We start from the raw sequence: 24564 nt of genomic DNA, 5'->3' as shown, positions 1-24564 counted from the left end.
CTGACTTTGGTTGAGGACCAGTGTCACACTGGAAGAAATGACTGAATAAAATCTCCCCTGTGCAGGCAAGTTTCCGGAGCTGTGTGAGAGGATGTATGTTTATTTGTATTTATTTTCAAGTTTGCAGAGAACATAGCATATGGGCTGTGAGGCTCTTGGCAATTGGGATGTCTTTGAATATGCTTGGTTTAATGTGCTTTGGTTATTCACATAAACGTTTATTATACTATTGTAGTAATATGAAGATTAAACAGGTATCTCACCAAGCCAGGAACAATTCATCAGACAGAAAATGCTGCTGCAGAGCTCCACTGGGGAACCCTCTCTTGTAAGGACACTTTGTAAGCTTTCAGGCTCTACTCATGTCTGCAGTTAAGTCCTCAGCTATTGGCAGACTGGGAGCACTGGTAAAGGTCCAAGAAGTCCTTGAGAGCATAGAATAGTGACTTGGACTGATAAGTAGGCCTGTGTGAGCCCAGGAATCTAGAAATGCAGTGGTCACTAAAGCCAAGCTCATGCACAGAGTCTCACGGCCTCTTGCTGATGTTTTTTGACACAGAGATAGGAAAAGCTGTCTCTCTGGAACAGTACAATCCTAGAGACCATCTCTAAAATTAGAGTGTTTGCGTAGTTTCATATGGCAATAGTACAATCCTAGAGACCATCTCTAAAGTTACAGTGTTTGTGTAGTTTCATAGGCAGTAGAGTTTCTCAGGGTTCACAGCTTGGGGCTGGTTTACTGGCACATCAACACCTTGGATGCTTATCCTGGGCTGCTCTGGGCTGCTTCGAAGCCTGGCTATTATAGAGCTTCTGGGTGGCAATCGAAGCATCCTTTTTATTGCAAGTCCCATAAAACAGCTTTTAAGTCACACAAAATGATATGTTACTACCAAAGTTCTTTGTCTATACCTGAAGTTTCTGATTGTCTAGGACTTTTTTAGTCCCGATTTCTACCATTCAAAGTATTGGTTGTCCTTTCCAGCTAGCTATTTCAGTGAGGGAATTTGGGAACAATAGCTTTCAATAATCTGTTTATGTCTTAAAAAAATAAAAGAAAATCCTTATAGTGATGGGGATAGTGGCTTAGGCCTATATAATCCCAGCATTTGAGAGTAGAAGACTGAGAGTCTCAAAGAAACAGGCCCAGCTGGGCCCCTCCAGGACAGAAACACAGAACCCCAGTCTGGCACCTTCAGGTCAGGGAGCCATTTCTGCTATGGAAAAGCCAGAGAAAAGCAAATTTAGGCAGAAAATTAGATCAGCTTTTTTCTCTTATTACAAAAGGAATGTAGGTGATGTGTTAAAATCAGAGAAATGTCATGTATCCCGTACTCAGTGTAAGGTCTAGAAACAAAGTCATCCTGCCTCATTCAGGGTTCTTATGTTCACTTGTGTTATGTGAACTTGTGTTCACTTGTGTTATATGTAGTCTAGGTAGGTTCTTTTCCCTTACCATGAGCTCATACATAATAATTTACAATATTTTGTGTATGTATATGGATGCACATGCATTAGAGCACATTTGCGGAACTCAGATGACAACCCTGAGGAGTCTGTTCTCTCCTTCCATCCCATGGGTTCTGAGGATTGAACTCAATCATCAGGCTTGGCAACAGGCTCTTTGCCTGCTAAAGCAGCCTTACTGTATCCTACAAGTGTCATCTTAATGCCTGCTTACTAGTTAAAAATAGTGTGCTGTAATTTACATAAGGCACCAGCTGTTAGCGATTTGGGTGGTGGTGGCAGTGGTGCTGCTTCTGCTGCTGCTGCTGCTTCTGCTGCTGCTGCTGCTGCTGCTTCTTCTGCTGCTTCTGCTTCTTCTTCTTCTTCTTCTTCTTCTTCTTCTTCTTCTTCTTCTTCTTCTTCTTCTTCTTCTTCTTCTTCTTCTTCTTCTTCTCCTCCTCCTCCTCCTCCTCCTCCTCTTCCTCCTCCTCCTCCTCCTTCTCCTCCTCCTCCTCTTCCTCCTCCTTCTTCTTCTTCCTCCTCTCCCTCCTCCTTCTTCTTCTTCCTCCTCTCCCTCCTCTCCCTCCTCTCCCTCCTCCTTTTCTTCCTCCTCCTCCTCCTTTTCCTCCTCCTCCTCTTCCTCCCCTTCTTCCTCTTCTCCCTCATCTCCCTCTTATCCCTCTTCCTCCCTCCTCTTCTTTAACAGTAAACCCTTTTTCCTGGTAGCTTTTTAAAAACAACATTTTGAGCTAGGTGTGGTCACCCATACCTGTAATCCCAGCACTTGGAAAACTGATGCAATTAGAACCATAATGGTCTGCAGACTGAGATCCTGTGTAGAAGACATGGAGATAGTATCTGAATCATTTCATGTTGATACAATCTGAGAAGTAAAACGCATCTCATAAGGCTTGTGCTGTGTTCCTGAGTTATCTTCTCACAGACCAGGACAGTGTACTCTGCCACCAGAGGTGCACAGTCCTTAGTCCTGAAGGCTATGAACCATGTAAATGAGAATTCCACATGGGCAGGATGGTGAGTGGACACCCAGGATAGGAAAGTGACTTTGGACTTCAAACAAATGAAGCCATATTAGGAGCATAAGTTTTTCAGTGAAGTAAGGAAAAGTATGAGAAGGGTGTGTCGTGGGGCTATCTCAGTGAGTCGAATGCTTGTTGAACAAGCATGAGGACCAGAGCCTAATCTCCAGAACCCACATAAAAAGCAGAGAGTGATAAATTGTGTTTGTAATCCCAGTACTAGGGAGGTAGAAACAAGATTCCTGAGGCTCACTGGCCAACCAGCCTAGATCTGTGAGCCTCATGTTCCAGACAGAGGAACCTCTTGTCTCAAAAACAAGGTGAAAGAACCTGAGGAAAAAACACTGGAAGCTTCTTACTGAGCAGTTAGCAGCACTGGAGAAAGTGAACACTTCTCTGTGTACACACAGCAGAAGGGTGGGAAAATCTGAGGCCAGGAGAGTCTAGGGTAGCAGTGGCCTGACTTCTGCCGTGCTTTCTTTCTCCCTGATATCCACCAGCATTCAGAGATAGATGCTGGACTTCTCAGACAGGGCTGTAAATGGTCCTGAGCCCATAGGAACTTGTAACCATCTAACTCTTACCACAGAGAACATAACTTTGCACCATAATAGCAATAAAGGAAATGAAATTAACATTGTTTATGATGCAGACTGAAGAACGGGCCTGCCTCCTTCTTAGGCTTAAAAGCCTTTGTATAGTAAAGACAAACTAGGTCCATTCCTGTTTATGATTAAATCTGTTTCTCAAGGATTGGGCTATAACCAACCTTAACTACAAATGGTTCTGAACTGCCTGTTCCAGGGATGACAGGTAATCGGTCTTTGTTTCAAAAAGTTGTTTGTAACTATCCTGCAACCCTACCTTTGTTTCAAAAGGTTATCTGACCACCTGTTATTATGTTCTTGTGTTATGTCCACCTTGCAAGCTTGTCTTTGTTTCAGTAGGTCATTAGGACTAATGTCTATTCTTAACTTTCTGTTCCTGTAACCCTGCCAAGTTCCCCACTTGGAAGCCCCCTACCCCTAACTATATAAAAGCCTGTCTCTTCCACATCCAATGCTGCCCTCTTGATCTCTACCTTAAGGGGAAGCAGCCCATGTACACAGATAAAACGCTTGCTATAATTAAGTGCTTGCTTTAACTAAAGCAATTAATTAACTAATTTTGCCATGATGATTTGAGTCAATGTTCTTTCTCCTTCTGTCTTTAGGATTAACATGGCCACTGTAAATTATCATTAACATCTGGTTTATAGCATTCAGGAAAACTCAATTAATATGAAAACAGCTATAAAATATTTTCCTTTCATGTGTTTTGGGATATGATTTTAATACCAGAGTAAACGAATATTGAGTTTTAACATGTGAGTTAGTAAGAGGGATGAGTCCGTTTCTCTCCTTCTACAGTGCTGTCATGAATTGGTTCAGTCACACTCCACACTCAGAGCTAAATCAACTTGGAATGAGCCCTAATATAAGAATGTATTTAATTATTTAGCTCCTGGTGACTCCCCACACAAACCCTATTAAGGACCACAGATTCTTCAAGTAGCAAGTCGTGTGTCTTGACCTAGTCATGGAAAAGGAATGCTGGAGCAGGGAGTCCAAATGCCCTGTAGCAGTGTGAACAGCACTGTGCACCAAGGAGGATGTCTGGGGACTTGAGCCAGACACCCTTTCAGTGTCTGGCTTCTCTCTTTCAAGCAGCCATTTCTCTTTTACTCTCTTATCTCTCTCTCTCTCTCTCTCTCTCACACACACACACACACACACACACACACACACACACACACACACACACTCTGCTCACACTCTGCTGAGAGACAAAGACTATGCAGCATTACAAATGTCAAATGTGTTTCCTCAGGGAGGAAGATCACCAAGCTAATTGATTCATTTCAGTTGGATGTGAAGGAAAATGAGAGACATCAAATATTGATAAACTATTTCTCGTAAATGTCATGTGATCACTTGAAGTAGATCTTTACTGTTTAGTAGAGAAAACAGTGGTGAAAGTGAAGAGGCAAGAGGCAGGCCCCACTGGGCAGCTTCAGCTTCGGAGCTGCTGTGTGCTGAGTAGTTTCTTAGCAAAGTCTACTCCACTAATGAATGGCTACATCTGGAGCTTCCCCGAGCTCCACTGGTGAGCAGTTACTTCATGCCTGTCTTGTTTTATTGCTTAGAGCAAACACATTTCTAGGTAGGGTCTAGGCCTGTGCTGTGTCAGACACTGTTTCCTGTTGTTAGGATGCTCTGCTGTACACCACCTGTACATTCTCCGTGTCACCGTGCCATGGACAATGCTCTACGTGTCTTCCCCAGAGGTGCAGAGGGAGACCCCTGGGTCCACAGTGATCTAGGCAGGAGTCTTACAGATATAAAAGGGGCTCTCCTTTTCCTGGCATCCTTCTGTGAGTTTACAGCAGCTTTCAGTGCTCACACGATATATCCACAATTCACAAAGATGACAGGTTCTTTCTGCTTTTCATCTCGTCAGGTCAAATTTTCTTCATACTTAACTAACGATGAAAGAAACCACTTAAATACCACTGTCACAAAAGCTGGTGTGAGTACCCAGCTAACTTTAATGGTCGAACATTAAAGGGATCTGTAAAGATTTAAATGAATAGGGCCAGGATACCACTCAATAGCATGTGTGAGGCTGTGATTTCTGTCTCTAATATTCCCAGAATAATATAATGGAATAAATACCTCAGTTAATGCCGCTGTCCTTTTGCTTTGGAAAGTACTTTTTATACAGATGCATCATTTATGTTAGAGTTTCTTATTTTAAATAAGCTATACCACTGAGGAGTAAGTGTCTTCCTTCCCCAGCTACCACTAACTGATGGTGGCTCCTCAAGAAGGGAGGAGACTTTATAAGTCTCTTCCCATCCATGATAGGATCTTGTAGGTAAAGACCCAAAATTCCTTATTTTTTTTAAAAAGTATGCATGTTTATGCATTGGTGTGCATCTATGTGTGTATGTGTATGTGGGGGCATGTATGTGTGTACGTTTGTATGTATATACACATTCTGTATATGTGTGTGTGTGTGTGTGTGTGTGTGTGTGTGTGTGTGTGCGCGCGCGCACGCTACAGTGTAGATCTAGGATAGAGTGAATTCCAAGACAATCAAGGCTACACAGAGAAACACTGTCTCAAGAAACAAACAAAAAAGCTTTCTTTCAGACTTATTGTTAAATCTGAATAAAGTACCTATTTTGAGGTTTTTGTTCATCTTCTCTGTATGTGACAGTTGTTGATCTTGGCAGTTAGAGAAGGTATCTGTGAAACATACATCTGCATATTGCTGGCCTATGGGTCTGATTCAATAAGTAAATCTTGTCACATGGAAACTTTCCCCTTTCTTCAGTGGAGCTGAAATGCCCAGATTCGCTCACCACTGGTGTTTCCGCATGAGGTGAAGAGCCCGCGTGTCCCGCCAGGCTCCAGATCTCAGCCAGGCTTGCTGAGCAGCATGAAGGATTGTCACCCACACACCTTCACTGACAGGCCACCGCGTCCATTGTCAAATGTCTGACTTGTGACAAACTAACTTTTAGCATACTAGGGGATAGTCACAAAGTACTCTGTACAGGATTGGCTTCTTTTACCTGACATTAACACAATACTAGAAAATAAAACTGTTGGCTACAGTGTTTGGATGGTTCTCAGGACCTTTCATTATTTACATAATTTTAATCTATGTGTTTTCAAAAGAATAGTTGATATAATGATTTTAGATGACTAGAGAAAAATATCTGTAAGTCATTGGGTTCTGAATTAAAGTTTATTAAATTGTAAATAATTAAAATATGTTAAGGTGCACAGAGCTGGAGGGATGTTAGAAAATGGTCCTTTGGAGGTATGGTGGTTGGTGTAGGCTGTTCCATAGGGGTTGGAGGTATGCCTCAAGGAGAGAGATAAGCACTTTGAAGAGGCCAACTCAGAAAACATGAATTTATCTTACTTTTTAAATAAATTATATTCTTTTAATATTGGACATCCAATTTTATAATTTATTTTAAAATTTTTAATAATTTTTATTTTATGTGCATTGGTGTTTTGCCTGCATTCATGTCAATGTGAAGGTGTTAGATCCCCTGGAACTAGGTTTACATACACTTGTGAGCTGCTATGTGGGTTCTGGGAATTGAACCTGCATCCTCTGAAAGAGCAACCAATGATCTTAACCACTGAGCCATCTCCCCAGGCCTCAGAAAGCACAGATTTAATGAGGAAAGGAACACAGCATTCCGTGAGCTGTGGGATTATTTCAAGAGGAGAAGGGGTAAGACAGAGTCCTCCCTTCATTGTACCAGCCTTCGCTCCTCATCTCTCTTAAAACCTGTCCCCAATCCCAGCACTCATCTCATGAGGTTGAGGCAGGAGGCTTGTAGTGAGTTAAGAGACAAGCCTGGTGAACAACAATGCCAAGCAACCAGAGCTTCCAGGGACTAAGCCACTACCTAAAGACTATACATGGACTGACCCTGGACTCTGACCTCATAGGTAGCAATGAATATCCTAGTAAGAGCACCAGTGGAAGGGGAAGCCCTGGGTCCTGCTAAGACTGAACCCCCAGTGAATGTGATTGTTGGTGGGAGGGCGGCAATGGGGGGAGGATGGGGAGGGGAACACCCATAAGGAAGGGGAGGGGGAGGGGTTAGGGAGATGTTGGCCTGGAAACCAGGAAAGGGAATAACATTCCAAATGTAAATAAGAAATACTCAAGTTAATAAAGAAAAAATGGAAAAAATAAAAATAAAATGTAAATTAAAAAAAAAAAGAGAGAGAGAGACAAGCCTGGCTGTGGAGTTAGGTTAGGTCAACTTAGGCTATGGAGCATGCAGACTCTGTCACACATGCACACACAAGCATGCTCTCAAAACTTCCCTAGAGGAAGGTAGGGAAGAAGGTGAGTGCTCTCTCTCAAATGCAGTTGTCAACCCATAGTTCTCTGTCTCCAAGCCCAGCAGCCATCTCTCTGTGCCTCAATACCTGCACTGGCATTCAGCGTTTGCACTAGAGTCACCAAGGTAAAGAAGAAACCCCACTTAAACTCATCCTCAGAGCTTTAGCACATGCATGTCTGGGCCCATCTAGATGCTGCTTCTTAGTGTCAGCATGTTTGCAGTGGTAGGAACGAAGCACACCTGTGCTCCTGCACGGTTAGGGTAGACTTGAATACAGGCAAAGCCATGATATCTTTCTTAGTGCCTGACTCAGTATGCATTTTCTCTTTTCCCTGCTCCCTTCTCACTCTGAATCTTTGCTGTATTGTTAATTTTATAAAACTTTGTTTTTCTGTGTTTTCTGCTAAAGGAAAGATTTAAGGAAGCTGAGGACGTTTACCAGGCTGGGATAAAGAACTGTCCGGACAGCTCAGACTTACACAACAACTACGCGGTTTTCTTAGTAGACTCTGGTGAGTGAGACACCGCTCTGCTGAAGTTCCTTTTCTCTCCCACACCAGTGGAGGTCACCAGCTGTGCAGGTGGCTCATACTTCAGACCGCCCTACACCGTGAGGGTGTCATCTTTTTCTAAATCCTTAAGCTCAGCTCGGAATCCTGTCTATAAGGAAACTCCCTAGTGCAGGAAGTAACTTTGCCTTAAGCCCAGGTATCCTGTCTTTCTTGCTACCACATCCACGGGGCTGCACATCAGCGCTATACTTCCTCAGTGAGAACCCACCTCCAAGCCTAGCTTCCAACAGATGGTGGCTGCTCTTTACAACCGACTCTGGAATTTTTCCTTGATGTTCTAGCAGTTGACACAGTGGTCTCCTGAGGTGGGAAGAACTGGACACAGATTTGTGCAGAGCCCCGTGTTCATGTGTAATGAATCCTCAGAGGTAATGTGGTGACTCTTGGCTTTAATACGAAAGTGCCATTCTGTCCTATCGGCTCAGAGACGGTTTGTCCTGCAGGAGAATTCAGTTCTGGTTATTATTTTTTCAATATTGAGTTCTTGAGAAGATTTTCATTTTCTAGGATCTGGGAAGCTTTTCCATTTAATAGAATATAAACTTAACATTTGGATCATCTAAGGGAAGGCAAGCTTATTTTTGCACATAAATTGCTATGTGGTGCCCCCTGCTGGAGCATTAGACACATGATAATGCATCGTTAAAGTAGGGAGACCAGAAGAGCACCTACTCGCCTGCCTCTTTTCAGCTCATCCACAGTCTCACAGGAGCCTCTGGAGAGAACCCTGACAAATCACTGAATACCCTATGACATGGTCCTAGATAAGCCTGTGTTCAAAGAGCATAGCTGGAAAAATTAGTGTGAAGACCAGGGATCCAGTGTGTTAGTTACCCCTTAGATCATTCAAACTAGATCAGCTAGTTTCTTGGAAGCTTCTCTGGGACCTTCTTGGATCAGGGAAACCTGAGTCTCACTCTGACTTTTGTTATCAAGTCTCTTAAGGTCCTTACCCATTAGTATATATGCCTGTAAAGAGAATGTTTTGTTTGGGTGGTTTTTTAAAAAATACCTCTTTGTGGAGGCCTTGTGAGCATAGAGGTTTTAATAAACACATTGGGCAAATGCAAAATGACATTGTTAGTATGTTTAAAGTCACATTAAATGCACACCTTCGAGGCCAATGTGATGGCCCAGTAAGTAAGCATGTGCATGGCCGCCCACACATGCACACACACAAATAACATTGAATAACATGTTTTCAACGTTTCAATAAAATGTTTCAATAACAGGTTGTCAAAAGGGCATTGACGCAGACTTGTAGAGTCTACGGCCACCTGCTTTGTGTACAGTGGGAAGCACCGGTGTCTTAGATAAATAACCCTGACCAGTGGTGGTGGCTCTCGCCTTTCATCATAGCATTAGACTGAAGCTGTGGGTTTATATGAGTTCAAGGCCAACCTAGGCTACATAGTGATTTCCAGGCTAGCCTTAGCTAAAGGGTGAGACTCTGTCTCAAACAAGCAACACTGCTGACTTGTTACTAATTCCTTCGTACATGTTGGTGGATAATGAAATGGTCCGAGGTCAGTAGTGGCAAGCGTAAGAGGCCAGTATTCAGGCGGACCACAAGCTGCATGCCTGATGGCATGATGCTGTCACGCTAAAGAGGACGGCATATCTCAAGAGGGAGACGGGTAGCCATGCCTCTCATTCCTGCGGTCTGTTCTCTTCCCATCCCACCATACTGCAGGCTTTCCCGAGAAGGCCGTGGCTCACTACCAGCAGGCCATCCAGCTCAGCCCAAGCCATCATGTGGCTGTGGTGAACCTGGGCCGACTCCACAGGTCCCTGGGAGAGAACAGCATGGCTGAAGAGTGGTACAGACGGTACAGTCCCTCCTCTCCGCTTCCTTGGCCCCCCGAGCCATAGCCGTTTCCATAGGCTTCTTAGCTGCTGGAACAGACAACAGGCTTTCAGCACAGGAGCACATGTGGCCGATTCAGGTGACAGAACAGTATGGCAGTGTAGTTCTGTGCTCACAACACGGACCTGACTGCTGAGGCCTCGGTGCTCTTCAGGTTGGGGGGAGTTTTCTACCTTAATTAGCCCAGTTTTCTGGAGCTGTGGATGACAGCACAAAATGAAGCAGCGATTTCAGTATAGAAACAGATGTAAGGCTGCCACTTTGTCAGAACCTGAGCAAGTCAGTCATTGTTGCTAATACAGACGCTTGAGACCCAGTTGGCCAGGCTAGTGGGTCACAGGCATTCACCCAGGGTACAGTGTGACCCTGATCCAAAACAGACTAAGTTCAGGCAAGTATCTAACTGGACAGTCTTCCCTCCACTAAGCACAGACCTTTGGGAATGTGTCCACAGAAAGAAGCATCTGTCTATCTTTCTCTCTGTAGTGCCCTGCAGGTGGCCCGCACGGCTGAGGTGCTGTCACCTCTGGGAGCACTCTACTACAACACTGGCCGACACAAGGAGGCACTGGAAGTGTACCGGGAAGCTGTCTCACTCCAGCCTTCCCAGAGGGATCTCCGCCTGGCTCTGGTAAGTAGAGGGGAGAGGAGGTGGCACTAGGTATATAAGTACAGCAAACAGAGAGCTGAGACTGCTCAACCTCTGAGCTGGAAGCGAAACACTGTGCTGGCGCCTCTGTGTGATGCTCACCTTGTTGAGACTCCTTGTTTCTAGAAACTTTAAACTAATCAAAGGAAGTTGCAAGGGAGCTTTGGGCACTGACAGAGTGGTTGCCTAGCATGCACAGAGCCTGGGCTCTAGTCACCAGCACCAAACCAAACCAAACCAAACAAAAATAAAATTGTCTGAAATACCTGACGCGGGTATTTGATGCATCTGTCTGTCACTCCCACTGGTGTGTGAGTGTGAGCAGACGTGTGTTTATACAGATGTGTAGATGTGTCCGCACGCTCATTAGTTCATGGTGTGTCTTTGTGGGCATGACAGTTTGTTGTAGATGCCACCCACTTTCTCTAACTTACTTCCTACATGATTCCTGTAAGGATATTCTCTCATGTAGCTGCAGCACGCTATCAAACCAAGGGCAGTAAGCACCACCAGCATTTTAATTTCAGTGTTTTGAATTTCATGCCTCCTCCTTCCTCCGTCAGCCTTGTCGTCTTCTTAAACATCCTGTTCTGTCAGGGTGGTAGGGAACTACTTCCTGGCATGTTTCAACATCTTACGACGCTAAACCATTTGCTGGGTCTCTGAAGTACTCCCACCAGTGACAACCAAATGCTTGCATCCAAACACATCAGCAGCCAAATGCTAAACCCTGCTGTGGCCATTCAGCTTTCTCTGAAATGCTGTGCATTGGGGTGTGTTTAACGTCTCTCTTCAGAGGCTGCTCCATGTGCTAAGGCATGACCGGGCGTCTTCTAAGCTCAGTGTCCTCTTGTTTTGCAGGCACAGGTTTTAGCAGTGATGGGTCAGACCAAAGAAGCCGAAAAGATAACCAGCCACATAGTATCCGAGGAGCCCAGGTGCCTGGAATGCTACCGTCTCCTGTCAGCAATCTACAGCAAGCAGGAACACCATGAGAAGGTAACCAAGGATGCAGCCACCCAACACAAGCAGGATTGCCAGGGCTCTCAGAGCCATGCAGGGTCTTACAGAGAAAGTAGTGCACACCACATGCTCCTCCAGCACCATATTCACAAGGCTGTGAAATCTTGAGAACATTTGTCTCCATATCCTTCCCATTGGGAGCTTCTCTCAGACACCCTCTTGCCTCCTGAGATACCTTATCTCATAATTACAGTTTGTGCCCAGCTGCCCAGCCCCTGCATGTCTGCTGACCCTCCAAGTCCTAATGTTTGATGCGGCCCTCATGTCAGCCCTGGAAGGGCTATCAGAACTATGACTCTTTATCTACCTATTAAAATAAATCACACAACAATAAAGTTCCCACTGGGAATCAGAGGGCCTGGCTGGTTAAGGTCAGGGCTCCATATGGCCCTGTATGAAGGGAGTGTCAATTGGGCACGCCTAAGGCCTGAGGTGTGAGGACAGGAGGAACAGACCACACAGTTCAGATGTAAACATGACCAGAACCACTCCCCACCCCCTTCCAACACTCAGGCCTGGGGAAAGGTCATGACCCTAGGATAAACTTCGAAGTTTAAACAGAAAGGCAAAATTGTGCTTCTAAGCAATGTTTGTGTGCAAAGGTAGGGCAGACACAGGAGCCAGGAGGTCCAGAAGGACATGTGATCAGGACAAACCCCATGGCAGTCATGCAGCCAATCAGTGTGTTTACCTCTTGGTCATCTATGAATGAGGAGCCTGGAGTATACAGAATGATTTTCTGGAGCTATTAATTCCTAATGAGAACATTGTTGGTTTTGTTCGTCATGTGCCACACTGGATGACAGATGTGAACTGAGGTGTAACTGCCACTCCTTAAGTTAGGGTTCCTTCTTCTGGCCTTCTTGATTCCTTCCTTTCCACTGCTGCAGGCACTCGAGGCCATAGAGAAGGCTCTTCAACTGAAGCCCAAGGACCCAAAAGTCATATCTGAACTTTTCTTTACAAAAGGAAACCAGCTAAGAGAACAGAACCTTCTGGACAAAGCCTTTGAGGTAAGACGCACAAAACTGTCATTCAGTTTAAGTGAATACTGCAGTCAATAAGGGAGGGAGCCTACACAGCCTCAGTCACTGAGGGTCCCAGAGGGAACTTCTGATGAGTCACCACTGTTACATCTCGCTTAAGCCCCCAGTGTTTGTGTGATGAGACAGTACCTCTGCATTGTCTTTTGAGTTATCGTGGATAGAAAGCATTCAAACCATTCCATATTCTAGGATTCCAAAGAAACGGTCTACCCTATTTTCTCTGCAAGAACCTTTATCAATGCTAGACTGGAATCCAAGTAGCTTTGGGCAAGTACTTGTTTGTGACACCTCCCAGCACCTTTGGATTCCCTCTTCTACCTCCAGAGGCCCCTCCAGATCATCCATTCTTGCAGTGACTTTTCTTCTGAAGCTTAGTAAGTACCACATCAGGTACTTATCAGGGATGGCAAGAGGGTTCAGTGGGTAAAGGCACTTGCCTCCAAGCCTGACCACCTGGGACCCACATGGTGGAAGGAGAGAATGGACTCCTGCAAGTTGGCCTCACATCTCTATGTTTACAATGGCATGCATATACACCCACCACATATACACAACACACACTTGTTTAAAAACCTACTGTGTCTGCAGGATGCAGTGATCTAGAGGTACAGTCAATAGAGTCACAAGTTCAAGGACAGTCAGAAAACAAACAAAAACAAAACAGATTTAAACACTTCATCATTAAGATGCTAGTCATTTGCCCCAGAGCAGCAAAAATTATAGAAGTGTGCCACCACTTTTCAGCTCTGATCAGCTTCGAAAAGGCAGAAGAAAAAGACAGGTAGCCACATCCCCAAAGAGTGGTATGAGCATGCTGCTTTAGGAGCCTGGCAACAAGCGGGAGGCTGCAGGGGTGCTGGGCCACCACTGAGCTGCTCAGGAGAGCACCCTGGGTTCTTTAAATTTTACGTGCTGGGGATTGAGCCCAGGGCCTCACGCTGGCTGAGCTTACGTTCTGTACTGAACTACACTCCTTGGATTCTGTAATCCCATCAGAAGTCTTCCTCATCAGCTCATTTATGGTGAGGATGGCCACACACACAGCTTTCCTGCAGAACCAGAGAAACAAGATGTTTCAGAAATCCCTGGGTCCCCAAGGGCAGGCCAGAACTGTGTTGTCACAGTAGTCCCTGGGTCCCCTCATTCAGGGGAACCCACTTCAAAACTGTCAGCTCTGAAAGTATAACAGACTGGATTTGCCACCTGCCGGTGGCTGTCACCTATCATGCTCTCCGTGTGCACAGGGTCTGCACAGGTCTGCAGTACTTCAGGTGCTCTAGAGCCCTAACATGAAGCTTTCCTTCCTTGCTCAGAGCTATGAAGCTGCGGTGACCCTGGACCCCGACCAGGCCCAGGCATGGATGAACATGGGCGGCATCCGGCACATCCAGGTAGGCGTGGCACTCACATTGTTCAGAGCCACTGTTCATTTTCTCTCTGAAAGAATTAGAGTACAGGCGTTCTAAACAGCAGACATCATGAACCCATTCTAAATGTTTCTAAATTAAACTCCATGCTCTGCTGATCATGAGGAGAGTCACATGTGCTGGGAAGAAAGCCACTCAACAGCAGTCGCAGTCTGTGTGCACTGACCCTAAGAAGCTTGCTGACACACCAGCAGTACCAGACTGTTAATTTAAATACTGCTTTGCTATTTCCTGTTTTTATTTTTATTTTTTATTATGTATATGTGAGCATGGATTTGTACATTTGAGTGCAATGCTCTCCAAGGCCAGAAGAGGGTGTTCATTGGTCCCCTAGAGCTGGGATTTCAGGCCCTAGTGAGATGTCCAACGTGGGTGCTAAGAACTGAATGTGGGTCTTCTGTAAAAGCATTATGCACTCTTCCCTGCCAACCCATCTCTACTGCCCCTTTAGTTTGTGTGTTGAAAATAATTTTTATTCCCTAACCTTTTAGTGGAAAGCACATTTGTCTGCTATAGTCGACATTCCCTGAAGCTAATTTTGGTGAGTCTTTCTGCCAAGAATGATTGAAAGTGACCCTGGGTGGGATTGTTGTTTATAGTCAATAAAGTCAAAGATATGTCATGATTCATTCACATCCATACTCATTCATCTCACTGGTATCTCTACCGAGCATCCATCCTGCGAGACCGGTGCACATCTAGACACTGAGCATGTAACAGTGATCAGACAAGCCAGAAAGTACTGTCCACTGGAGTCTGTGCTCCAGTTTGGGGTGACAGGCAGTAAATATACACATACTCACATGCCTAGAATATATCAGATGGTAAGACGCATGTGAGAAAAATAGAGAAAGACGAGAGTGTTGGCAGGGCTCTCAGAAGAAGGCTCCTGCAGAATGCAAGGAGCTGAAAGGATTGAGTCATGTGAACAAACAGGAGCACACAGAGGTCTGAGGCTGCAGGTACTCGGTGAGCTTAGGAAACGGCAGGCAGGAGCATGACCGGTCAGAGGAAAAGAGAAGGTAGAAGCTGAGGCCCAGGAGAGTGAGGCCTACAAGAGCTTCCCAGAAACTTGGGCTTCATGCCAGGTAAGCTGGGTCCCTGAAGGACTTTTCAAAGATGCCAAGGTCTGACTTGTTGAGCGAACTTGTCTGCATGCTCCTCTCAGACTCTACAGGGGTGCAGACTGTGGTGATGAGGATGTCCAGGGGCCTCCAGTGTTTTCCTTCCACAGGCACTGAGCACTGTAAGGCAGCAAAGGTACAGGGGCTTGTAGCTGTGCAGATAACACACCTCAGTGTGGGGGACGGCACACCTCGGTGTAGGGGATGGCACACCTCAGTGTGGGGGACGGCACACCTCGGTGTAGGGGATGGCACACCTCAGTGTGGGGGACGGCACACCTCAGTGTGGGGGGTTGGTACACAGATAGCAGACCTCAGTGTGGGGGATGGCACACCTCGGTGCAGGGGCTCGTGTGCACATGCTGCTCAGAACACAGAGCTGGTCTGCAGGACTGTGAGATGTTCAACGCACCTAGCTGTAAAACTTTCTTTAGAATAGTGCAATTGTTTAAATATTTAAGTTGTATGTTTAGTACTTGTTTTTAAAAAATTATGTACAATTTTCTCAGATGGAATATACCAAAAATCAAAGTTCAGTTGTTAATATGTCTATTGAGTGTACTATTTCCAAGTGTAACTAGCATCCATTTAAACTAGTCAGTGCTGTCCCTGCAGACATCATGGATTAGCCTGAGCAACAGGAAACTCCCACAGTCATGGCGTAACAGTCCTGTGGGTGAATTTGAATGATGTGTGGTGGGCACACAGCTTGGCAGTGTCACGCTGAAGCCACCATCACAGTCCAGGATATTATCATTAGGCATGCAGCAACAATCCTGGACTTGCTGTGTCTTTTGCAAGGAGTGTTCATCACAGTGCTACTCACCTTAACTGGCTTCTGCCCTGTGACTGGAGAGAGTGGGCTTCCAAGGGTTATGGAGGTGAAGAGTCGAAATATAAGGCCTTACATGGAGTGGTACAGATGGGGAGAAGACCATGAGAGTTGTGACCACACTAGGAAGGAAGGACACTCGTCACTCAATGTCCAAGTCAGTGCCTGTGACCTGAAGTGCCTCAGACATGGACAGTCAAGGCTAAATGCATTCACTCCAGCTTTCTCGGTGATGCTGCTGGTAATTGTATAGGGTTTTTTAGTGTGTCTGTAGTTTAACATGAGGTCAGCTACAGAATCTCCAATTTATGGTATCTTGTCTGCTCAGAAAGTGCCAGACTTTGAACATTTTGCACTTTTTGGGTTAGGGATATTCATTCTCTAGTATGTTCCATGAACTTCTACATAAAATGAAGTAGATGGGCTGGAACAACACCCTCTAAGAGGACTCCATCATCCAAGCCATATTTCAGAATACTATTTCAACGTGACCTGGTGATGACCGTCCGTAGAATGCTACTGTACAGTAGAAGGCTCTGTGGTGCCAAGCTTGCTCTGTGTCTCACTGTCTTAGGGGCAGAGCTGATAACAACAATGGGTCCAGGAAATGTGTCTGGTATGACCGATGGTTTTTGTCTTAATTAAAAGTCAGTTCTAGAAATCAGATCATTCCAGTTCCTACACAGCATAGAATTGGAGTCATTGACTTAATGGATATAATTGAAAAAGTAAACAAACAGGGTTTACAGTTGAATCAAGAAAAGAACAATTCGAGGGAGAGAAAGTAAACTAGATTTTGTCCAAAATAGCAGAGAAACCCAGCGATCTGAGACAATACCAAGGCTAAGGGTGAGACCCAAATTTAGGGTAGGTTTCAAGAACTTAAGAACCCACTATATGGGGTATTTTGAGAGCTCTTGGATCTAAAACCATGCAGGTGCCCACATACACACTACGCTTAGAAACCGGAGACTTGGAAGAGGACGCTGGAGTCAGCAAACAGCAACGCCGCAGAATGGGGCTCCTGTTCTGAGGAGTTGTGTCTGCCTCCATGAGCCATTACTGGTACTCAGGGCACAATTTCATTTCCACTTTAGCTTTTACCAGCTGCACACATAGACAACATGAATCACAGAAACTGAACAGTCTACCCAGTGATGGGGTGGCCACAGCATCCCGTGGGGGTTTCACTGTGGTATCAGGCAACACCTAAGCTCTTTCCACACAGTCACATGTGGGAAGATGCATCCATCTTGGTAAACATTAGCTGCTAGCCTAGAGAGGAGTTGTTTTAATTGTGATGGAAATGTGAAACATCTCTGGTGTCGACCCTCATGGGAGCTACAGCTGAGGATGATAGAAAATCAGTTCATAGTTTTAGGATGGGAATAAATTTGGCAGCTTCCTAGGGAAGGTCTAAACACATGCTCTAGATAGAGCAGACCACAGAAAGGGTCCTGTCAAAGGTGAGGCGGGGAATCTCTGGTGGTGTCTCTTACAGAAGTGTGGGTGACTCAAGAGTACCTGCGTCTCTGAAAGCCCCCTCAGCCGTGCTCTAGAGCCTCCTACCCAACTTCCAGGAGTCTCCTTCCTCAGCTCCCAGCAACTGTTTGCTGCTCTCATGAGCTTCCCGGGCCAGTGAGCAAAGGATACAGATCTGCAAGGCTGCACCAGATGAAGAAGATGATGCATTAGGCAATAGAAAGAGGAATAGGAAAAAGTCTCTAGTTCTGCCCAATTGTCAGTGGCCATTTGGACCCAGGCACACTGGTCTTAGAGGTATTAAACAGATGAGTATTGACAGAATGCTCAGCATGTCAGAGGTCATGTTCCTTCTGCCCTTCTGCGGTGGCTAGCTGGTGCTTTTCGCCAAATACGATGGCTAGGAGATAAATCTAAGTCCATCTTTAAATATTTTAAAGTTATTATTTTGTGTGTATGCGTCTTTTAACTGCATGTATGTGCACCATGTGCGTGCAGTGTTCACAAAGGTCAGAAGAGAGTGTTGGATCCCTTGAACTGGAGTCACCGGTGGTTATGGTTGTGAGCCATCATGTAGGTGCTGTGATGGCTCCAAGTCTATCTCTTTAATTGAGTCTTTTCATTGTGTAAAGCTTTCGGTAAAGGCTGCTTTTGTGTTTCAAAGTAAAAATCAGAACAAACTAAGATAAAACGGGTATCTGTTTAATTATTTTCTCTCTCCTCCAGGCCCCACCCTAAGCCTATTTGCTTACAGAGAATAGCAGATCTGTGCTAACCTGCTGAGAACACTATAAAATGGTTCTCTTTTCTCCATACTGAGAAAGCTGAAATCTGTTTCTGCCATTGAAACTTATGCTGTAACCATCAGCCTCCACATTTCCCCAGCTGGCTGGTTCTTAAAACAAATGGATTCTCCCAAAGCACCAAGAGATAAGGATGAAAATATCCACGGATATTTTCCATGGTTTCCTGAGGGGAGCCTTGGTTACTGGCAGTCAGAGGAAGGGAGGTCCCTTCTCTGTGTTCAGAGGGTTGTACTGAACGGAGTCTTGCTCTCTTTCTTTCCCTGCAGGGAAGCTATGTGCCTGCAAGGGTCTATTATGAGAGAGCCCTGAGGCTGGTACCAGAGAGCAAGCTGCTGAAGGAAAATCTGGCCAAGCTGGATCGCCTGGAGAGGAGGTTACAAGAAGTCAGAGAGCGGGATCAAACATAGATCAAAAAAGGACAGTCACGTGGGACTCAGCAGGCTGGAAGAAGACAGACTTGGGGAGGCCTTGCTTACCCTCAGCAGGCTCTCCTGATGGCACAGTGGGAGACGATCACTGATGACTGTGCTGAAAGAGTTGTTTCCATGAAGAGAAACAGCAGAGGGGAGCAGACTGTCTGCAGGGAAGGGGGATAAGCAAGTGCATGTTTGGCCGGCTCCTGTGTGACTCCCAGTCCCCAGGATATTAAGCAGTGCTTTGGCAGCAGATAGTGACCTCCATTCTTACTATAGCCCAGAAATACAGAGACCCGAAGTCCTGTAAACACAGCAGTTGTTCCTAAGAAAGCATGTATTCTCTGAAGTCAGCCCTTGTGAAATCTAGAGCAAGTTCAGTTAATTCTCAAGAATCTAGAGTTGGTGGTGAAGAGAGCATTGGTAGAGCCTGTGGAGTGCAGGGGAGCAGAGCACTTGATAGCTGGGCTTGGGCTAATATCCCCCAAGGGTATCATTAAGCACCTTTGGAGAAGTACATTAAATTCTTCTCTGGTATATGGGGTTTTTTTTTTTTTTTTTGGTTTTTTTTTCTTTTTCTTTTTCTTTCTTTTTTTTTTTTTTAGTGCCTAAAACACCAAGATGGAATCTTCTAGAGTTGTATGTGGCTATGCTTATCTCTATAGAAAATCAGAGCTCCCCATCCTTGATTCTCTATGGAAATGTTTTAAATGTTTGAACTGTATTCCAAGAGTTGTTTCTCCACGCTGAACCTTCTGAGTGCATTAACCATGAGGTTGGGACCCTGAAATGTATTGCTCAGGTGGGGAGCTGCCGGCTGCACTCTGCGTAGAAGTGTTAAAGGGTCGGGCCAGAGAAGACTCTGCTTTATTCTCGTAAGGTCAAGATTGTGAGGTTTATTGTTTCTGAATGATATATTTGAGCACTGAGGAATCTTTACATTATATTACAGAATTCCTCACAGACTCTAGAGGGAAGAGTATTCTGTCACTGACTTTTGAGGTTTAGTGAGGATTCTGTATTTAAAACGCAAGTGAGTTTGGAGACGTCATAGAGAATACTCTAAAACTCTAGGATGAAGTCTAAATTCATAATTTTTTAAAAAAATATATTTATATTTGAAAATAAGGAAGGCAAAGTTGAAATCACAATTGACATTATTTTTGGTGTTATTTATTGTATAACTTATAAAATATTTAATATATATCCACAATTCTTGTTTTTTTTTTTAGCCTCTGTACATAGTCATTTTGATGGCAGCTCTCAAAACCATGTGTATGAAAATTGCAAAATGGGAAAGCTTTGACAGTCTCCCCAAATCCTATTGGTTGTTTTCCATTAAAACTAATGGAGTTAGGGTCAGCTTGGTGTTTGGGGAGTGAAGGAGTTAGAAGGGCTCATCACTGAAAACAAAGACACCACAGGCCATGCAGGTCGTGATGCAGAGGCACTGTCTCAGACGTGACAGCTAGAGACCAAAAGCATCTGACCACAGCAGCCAGGCCCGAGAGAAAACCTCTGCTTCCTAAGGCAGGATGCAGTGCCTCTGTGTGTTATTTTTGTAGCAGGTAAAGTTGAAAATGTATGTGGAAAGGCGTGGTGAGAGAGTTTGATCCAATACACACCTGCTTTTGGGGGGGGCAGTTTTCGTTACCTGGCTTCTGCCAACATTATATAAATTATATCATAAATTGATCTGGAATCTTATTTTCTTCCATCTAAATGGAATTTTCCCCCATATAAGTCTTTAGTCCTAAGGTCAGAAAATGTACTATAGTGTTTATTATAAAATAATCCATAGCCCCTAAATTGGATGGCAGGGACTCTTGGTAAAAGTCACCTCTCAGTCATAATAGTATTTAACAGAATGAATGCATTAAAAAGTAATGGGACAGCTTGAACTATGACATTTGACAGGACTTCGCCTTACTGACAGTTCTTCAGAAGGTCTCAGTATACACTCGTTAGAATAATTCAAAAGGCAATTACAACGGAAACCTTTCAGAGGAGAAAAGGCCACATGGCATCTAGGAGACTGCCGTATCTGGGCCTCTCTTCTTTCCCATTTGTCTGCCCACTTTGGCATCTCCTGGAGCAGTGAAAATAAAGCACTGTCCACAAAGAAAAGCAAAGTCAGCTTGCTTTGTTGGCCCAGATATTCTGGATCCTCTATTGAAATGAACCAGTGAGGTGGTTTCCATGGCTGAAACATTTCCTGTGAGAAAATCAATTGCAGACTGGTTGAGTGTATTTTGTTGAGTGTATTTTGTAACATGCTATTTGGTCCTTGTGACGTGGAATAGTCATCTTTATCACAGCAGAAACAGCCTGGCATGTCATGAAAATGCTCCTGTTTTGCCATTAGCAGGCGTGTGCTCCATGGTTGACTGGAGAGCTGTTTCTGAAGCCTTGGCACAGATCTGGCTTTGTCCTAGTGGTGTCTTATCATCCATGCTGAGATCAGACCCAGGACCTTGTACACTCCAGGAAGCACTCTCCCCCTGAGCTCTGTCCTCGGCTAAATTTATTCTTAATGTTTGTTTGTTTGTTTGTTTGTTTGTTTGTTTGTGTCCGGCCCTGCGTCTCAGAATTCTGAAATACGCCTTAGGTAGGAAGGAGTCAAAAAACAAATCAGGATTTGCTTTGCCTGTTCTGAACCCCAGCATTGCATTCCTGAAGTTCTTCTTAAATACAGAGCCCTTGCGTACATCCTTGTAGCCCTTCCCACCACCATTCCTTTTCAGACCTGTCTTTATTCACCTAAGCGACAGTCCGTTCATGTGCCCATTGACATACAAGTTAATAGGAATGGCCTGGGGATCCTTTGGTTAGGACTTTTCAAAATGATTCAGATGATATTAATGTCATTTATAAAACCTGGTTTGGTGGTGGAATGCAGGTAAATGGACCAAAAATGTGGAGACCATGGGGAAATAGTGCTCTTTGAGGCCTGGGGCCCTTGTTTGTTTGTGTGGATCTGGGGTTGGAACTTCATGCATGCCAGGAGACCTTCTATCACTGGCTACCAGTGACAGCTCAGCCCCAGAGTTGTTTCTTTTGAAGCTTGTCACAATGCAAAGAGATCCTATATTAGCATGCAAGTTCTCTTTTGAAGTCTACAGCAGAATTTCACAGGCTTCTTTACAGCTTTCAGCCAGACTAAATAAAAATTCCAAACCACACTATAGAAGCTAACCTGGGGTGACTGAACCAAGGGAGAAAAGAAAGTAAATGTCTCATTTCTTGTGATTGTTAGCAGACAGTTTATATCCTTCTGATTACAGAGCAGCATGGGTAGTAATGAGGCCCTCCCTCCAGCACAGGGCCTCCCAGCACTGGCTGCATTTAGAGAACTAGGACCCTTCCACACTCCCTAAGACCCAGCTCTCTGGTGATAGCAAAGCCCTGCAGGGCTGAGCACTTTAACTAAGGAGGTTTGTGACTTTTACCAAGGGGATTTCTGTAAAATGACTTAAAGAATGAGTCATTGCTCCATGGGTTGGTCAAGTCCTAGACGTACCGGCAGGTGGCTAAGTTGGGTGGCTTTATGCTTGTAGCAACTGGACTACAATTTGCCCTTCTATTTAGACGATGCTTGGGTATCAGATGGAAAGGCACTGCCTTGCCATGGGCACCTACCAGGCAAGGTGCCAAAGATAACAAATGAAAAAACAGAACCCTGATTTCTCTGGGCTCTTAGAAGTCGCCCCGGCTCAGTGTTTGCCTCTGCCTGGCACAGACTCTGGGCTTTGTCGTTTGGTTCTTGACTATACTTATTCAAAATGGGGTTTTGTTTTGTTTTGTTTGTTTTGTTTTGTTTTATGAGCCAGGTGATGACGGTGCACACCTTTAATCCTAGCACTTGGGAGGCAGATGCAGACAGAGGCAGAGGCAGAGGCAGAGGCAGGCAGAACTCTTACAGGCCAGCCTAGTCTACAAAGTGAGTTCCAGGATAGCCATGGCTACACACACACACACACACAACCACAAATCAACAGCAACAACAATAACAAAACACATGCTCATACAAACTTTTTTTTTAAAGAATCCTAAGCAAAAATGCCTTTCTTTTCTCTGTCTGTGGCTAGTCCACCCTGGAGGATAAGACTTCTGACAGGAACGATACACGCACGTAGCTGGGCTGAGGAGTTAGGTTGTTCTTGCTTTGTTTTCGTATTACAGTTTCGGTTATAGGTTAGTCTTGCCCAAATACAGCAAAGCCCAAGTATCTAAATGGCATCCTTTTATGTGTAAAACTATAGATGTCTTTCAAACCTTACTTCCGGACAGCAACTGTGTAAGCTAAGGCTATGGAATACTGAAAACAGTGGTGGAAATGTATAATTCTTGCCCTTATTCTGAGTTTTTCAATGCAAAGCATGTTGTATAGTTCTGAAAACACTTGCAATGTTTTTGTTTCTGTGAGCTTATTGTTCTGAGAGAGCAGATTAATAACTGTAGTACAAACCATGACTTCCTATCAAAGAGAGACCAGAGAATAGAAAAAAATATGTGAAGCCGTCAGATTAACTCATGTGAAAATACTCTATTTTGATCACCCGGACTCTTCTGATTAAAGCCACCAGGGCATGTAACTTTAAAAACAAGACAGTGCCTCACAGTGCATAGTCCTGGTCTGATTGCAAATGTAGGTCATCAGCTGTTGTAACTAGAAACACCTGCATGCAGAGACCCAGGCTACCTTCTCCACTGTTGGGGGCACACTCTATAGTCACAGTGAATCCGGAAGTTCCTAATGTGCGTATCCTTTGGGAGTTTTTTAGCTGTCGGCCCATTATGGGGGCACACTAGTTCAAGATTAGTGCTTCAGAGTTCTAATCCTATCATCACTCTGAGGAGCTGCATCACTGAGGCAGGGTGGCCTTTCTCAGTGGAGCCTGGCCCCCATGAAGCACCGTCCTGTCCAATGGTTCCGGGAAACACCATGAGCCTCTCCAATGCTTTGAAAAGCACTACGCATCTGTGGAGATAATGATCTTGCTCCCCCCACCCCGTTATTCTTGGTAGTGAGCACCACAACCACAAGACACATAAACAACCCCGGGAAGGATTGGGTTGTCCAGATATGTAACATGACAAGAGCAGTTAACTCTTACTTTACATCTGTGTGCTTAAAGTTCTTACAGTGACCCTGTCAGGTTCCTGGGAGAAAAGATAACGTTCCTTCCAGGGGACTGGGGCGTCTGCAGAGGCCAGGGCTGGTTTTGACTGTGTGGAAATCGCTGTGTTGCTGTCAGGACCTGTTCTTTGTTCCTATTGCTCAATGTTCCTGTTTTGGGTGATCGTGTATAAATGTACACCTGCGTTATTTTTGCTATGCTGCTTAAAGTATTCCTCCATATAAGTCTGACTGTATACTTTGCCTAAGTCTTTCAAAAATAAAATTTATGTAAATGTCTATTTTATATAAAACATGGTAAAATAAGAATTCTGTCTGGCCTCAGTCATGTTCTCTGATTAGATTCCATCAATAGTCTTTTTTGCTAGTAAATCTGGGCTCCAAAAGTAAAGATGGCCGGTCCTTATCTGTCAGGCACCTGGTCCACAGGACTGCCTACTTCTCTTCTGCAGGAGGCTCTGCCCTTGTCTCTCTTGGCAGACATCTCCAGGGAGACTGCCCTCTGCTGGCTTTGTGGGGGTCTTTGGGCCTTTTTCATGCAAACAGAAGTTAGAAATCAGGGGTTCAGCTCTACCTAGACCCAACACACACACATTCCCCCTCTCCCTCTCCCTCTAGCTTCAGACTTTACCTCATGCAACTTTATGCACCCCAATTAGCCTCTGTGTTATCCTTCCTCTTCCTCTGCTTGCTAGCTTTTGCTGATTCTGTCTTCAAGCTCACTAATGAGTGGGGACACAAGCATCCTATCACTAACACAAAAGGGGTGAAACACC

General features: G+C 44.8%; 1 protein-coding gene across 4 annotated transcripts in view; it reads left to right on the top strand.

Moving 5' to 3' along the window:
• The window catches only part of Tmtc1 (transmembrane O-mannosyltransferase targeting cadherins 1), a 209708-nt gene extending 185611 nt beyond the window's left edge, over positions 1-24097 (top strand). Inside the window, exons 13-19 of one of the 4 annotated variants that reach the window (XM_087658354.1) lie at positions 7817-7919; positions 9673-9808; positions 10333-10477; positions 11357-11494; positions 12409-12531; positions 13878-13955; positions 18502-24097. In XM_087658354.1, the coding sequence (XP_087514480.1) occupies positions 7817-7919; positions 9673-9808; positions 10333-10477; positions 11357-11494; positions 12409-12531; positions 13878-13955; positions 18502-18642 (864 nt within the window). In that variant the 3' untranslated portion in view covers positions 18643-24097. 4 annotated transcript variants of the gene reach the window in all.
• Positions 24098-24564: the final 467 nt, after the last annotated feature.

This window comes from Rattus norvegicus, chromosome 4 (assembly GCF_021556685.1).
Source record: "Rattus norvegicus strain SHRSP/BbbUtx chromosome 4, alternate assembly SHRSP_T2T, whole genome shotgun sequence".
NCBI lineage: Eukaryota > Metazoa > Chordata > Mammalia > Rodentia > Muridae > Rattus > Rattus norvegicus.
Note: the sequence above shows the minus strand (reverse complement) of the source record. Positions and strands in the feature narration are given on the sequence as shown.